At 29.7% G+C, this 2,591-nt stretch overlaps 1 protein-coding gene across 1 annotated transcript in view; it reads left to right on the top strand.

Annotated features, from left to right (window-relative positions):
- Nucleotides 1–2,451, top strand: part of LOC103521757 (peptidyl-prolyl cis-trans isomerase FKBP8-like) — a gene marked incomplete at its 3' end in the record, with an annotated part of 13,405 nt that extends 10,954 nt beyond the window's left edge. Inside the window, exon 5 of the mRNA XM_008486864.1 lies at nt 2,284–2,451. Coding sequence (XP_008485086.1) covers nt 2,284–2,451 — 168 coding nt within the window. The remainder of the gene's footprint in view (nt 1–2,283) is intronic.
- Nucleotides 2,452–2,591: the final 140 nt, after the last annotated feature.

Genomic DNA, 2,591 nt, shown 5'->3' with positions numbered 1-2,591 from the left:
GGTTCGTCTTATATATATCTCACTAGTAGTACTGATAGATATTGATTTTGAAGTACAGTGTAAGTGATCAATCATATGTATGCGGCTTAAGGTTTTTAATAATCAACTGGTGGTTATATAAAACATAATTAATTTTCATTTAGAAGTATTTACTCATTTTTACATAATATCCTACTTCGTAAGTAAGTATTGGTATATGTGAATTCAAAAAATTGCATTTTTTTATCTGCAAAATTTGAAATCGTGATTTTTAACCATGTTTGACAAACTAGGTTTTTTAGGTTATATCATATTTAGTGCATAATAGTAAATAATACGATATCCTATTAAGTTATAAGAAGAAAGTAGATAATTACAACTTAATATGTATAGACCAATACATAGTATTTTAGTAATATTTCCTAATTTTTATTTTAATAACAGTTATGTGATGTTCTATTTATATCTATGCTTTCCCTGTTTCACCTGTATTCTGCTTAATGCTCATCAATTATATTCTCCCCATTCCATCCTATTATTGGTTTTGTTGATTCTCCAAAATTTACGTTTTTTTTCCTTGACCTTTTTCTTACAATATATGGGACTTCTTCCTCATTAAAATAGTTTCTAATCACTATCTACTTTTTTCTTCAGATAAATCTAGGTATTTTTTGATAATCTAGTTTTCCGTTCCCCATATTTTAATTATGATGAAATTTTAGATTATTTTGATATTTGATATTAGAATATAATATGGATATGGATAGTAATCATATATAAGTTTTTAATTATCTTGACCTTCTTTTACAATTTGCTGCGGCTGTGTGCCTTGTAAAGCTTTTAGCCGCTAAGTCCTGCGGGCTTGGTTTGAATAATTAATATATCACCACCTGTCATCACAATGAATTAATAATAAATTTTGTGTCCCTTGACTTCTTTGTGTCTTTGCGAACGGCTAGGTTTCCATCTCTCTGTACAATCACCATTTATGTAGCACCTCGTTTTTTGTTTTCAAATCTCAACGATTCGATGAAAAAAACAAAATATTTTAAAAAAAATTCGTTATAAAAGAGGAGGAGTGGTGGTAGAGATTTGAAAACTAGGTCCGTTCCAAGAACAAATAGAAAGTTCAACAGGAAGGACCAAAAATTTATTATTATTTATTATATCATTATTATTAATTACTTCATACACCAGCCGCGAGCCCTTGTCTTTTTTAGCGGCCTAAAGCTTACAATGTGCAGGCTATCGCGCATTGCATTGTAAAGAGTAAAAATTCTATTATTGATTCTATCCTTAATCGATATATTTTTCTTTTTCTATTATATCCCCTGAGACATACACAACAGTACCTAAAATATCGACCTTATACTAAATATGGGGAACGGAAACTAGATTATCAAATACCTAGTTTATTGGAAAAATATTGTAAAAACTTTTTAAATGAGGAAAATCCTAATATTGTAAAGAAAAAGGTCAAGGAAAAAATATTTGGAGATCAACAACAATAATAGATGGGAATGGGGAAATTATTGTAGATTAACGAATACAGGTGAATAGATAATAGACATATACTATTGATAAAATAAAAATTAGGAATATGTATGTAATTATGTATTGGTCTATAATATTAAGTTGTATTATCTACTTTTTCATTTACTTAATGGATATGTTGTTTCTTTTTTACATTTCCTACTTACAAATATGTACATAAATAAACCTACAATGTAATTCTCTAATACCTACGTATACCTAAAACCTGGTTTGTTCAACATGGGTTAAAAAATCACGATGTTCAATTTTCCAGATAAAAAATGCAATTTTTTGTTCACTATACACATACTTATTACGAGTAGGTATTATGTAAATGAGTAATATTCTAATGAAAATTATTATGTTGCGTTGCATTTATTTTATACCTACCATTGTTATTAAAACTTACCTACCTATGTATTTTACATGTATCAAAATCAATATTAATCAGTACCTACCTATGTTATATATAAGTAACCAATGAAGAGGAAGAAGAACCATCTCCTCAGAGGTTGAAATCAGCCTAGGAGATGATTTATTTGTACCTAAATATTCAAAAATAAAGAAATCTTGTTCAAATTCAAATTCTAAAGTCATTTTCATATTCTATTCTATTCTATTCTATTCTATTCTATTCTATTCTATTGCTCCTCAGAGGTTGAAATCAGCCTAGGAGATGCTTTATTTGTACCTAAATATTCAAAAATAAAGAAATCTTATTCAAATTCAAATTCTAAAGTAATTTTCATATTCTATTCTATTCTATTACAGGCATCCCAGGAGCTCCTAGACTCGCTGATCAAGGAGCGGATCAACTGTTACAACAACCTGGCTCAGGCTCAAATCAAGCTCGGATCTCTTGAGCCAGCCCTGATGTCTCTGGAAAATGTCCTCAATCTGGATCAAAACAATATCAAAGCATTACAACGAAAAGCTAAGGTAAAGATTTTGCTTTCCGGTTTTCTTTGAAAACCAATCGAGCTCTCTTGAATTTTTCCATTTCGGGCGTAATGGCGCAACCACATTCGCTACCACGGGACGCTCTGTATTTTAAATGGTTATCTAAAAGAGGGGCATCT

The sequence above is a fragment of the Diaphorina citri genome, unplaced genomic scaffold (assembly GCF_000475195.1).
Source record: "Diaphorina citri unplaced genomic scaffold, Diaci psyllid genome assembly version 1.1 scaffold5885, whole genome shotgun sequence".
Lineage (NCBI taxonomy): Eukaryota > Metazoa > Arthropoda > Insecta > Hemiptera > Psyllidae > Diaphorina > Diaphorina citri.
The sequence above is the reverse complement of the archived record's forward strand: the minus strand, read 5'-3'. Positions and strand labels throughout refer to the sequence as shown.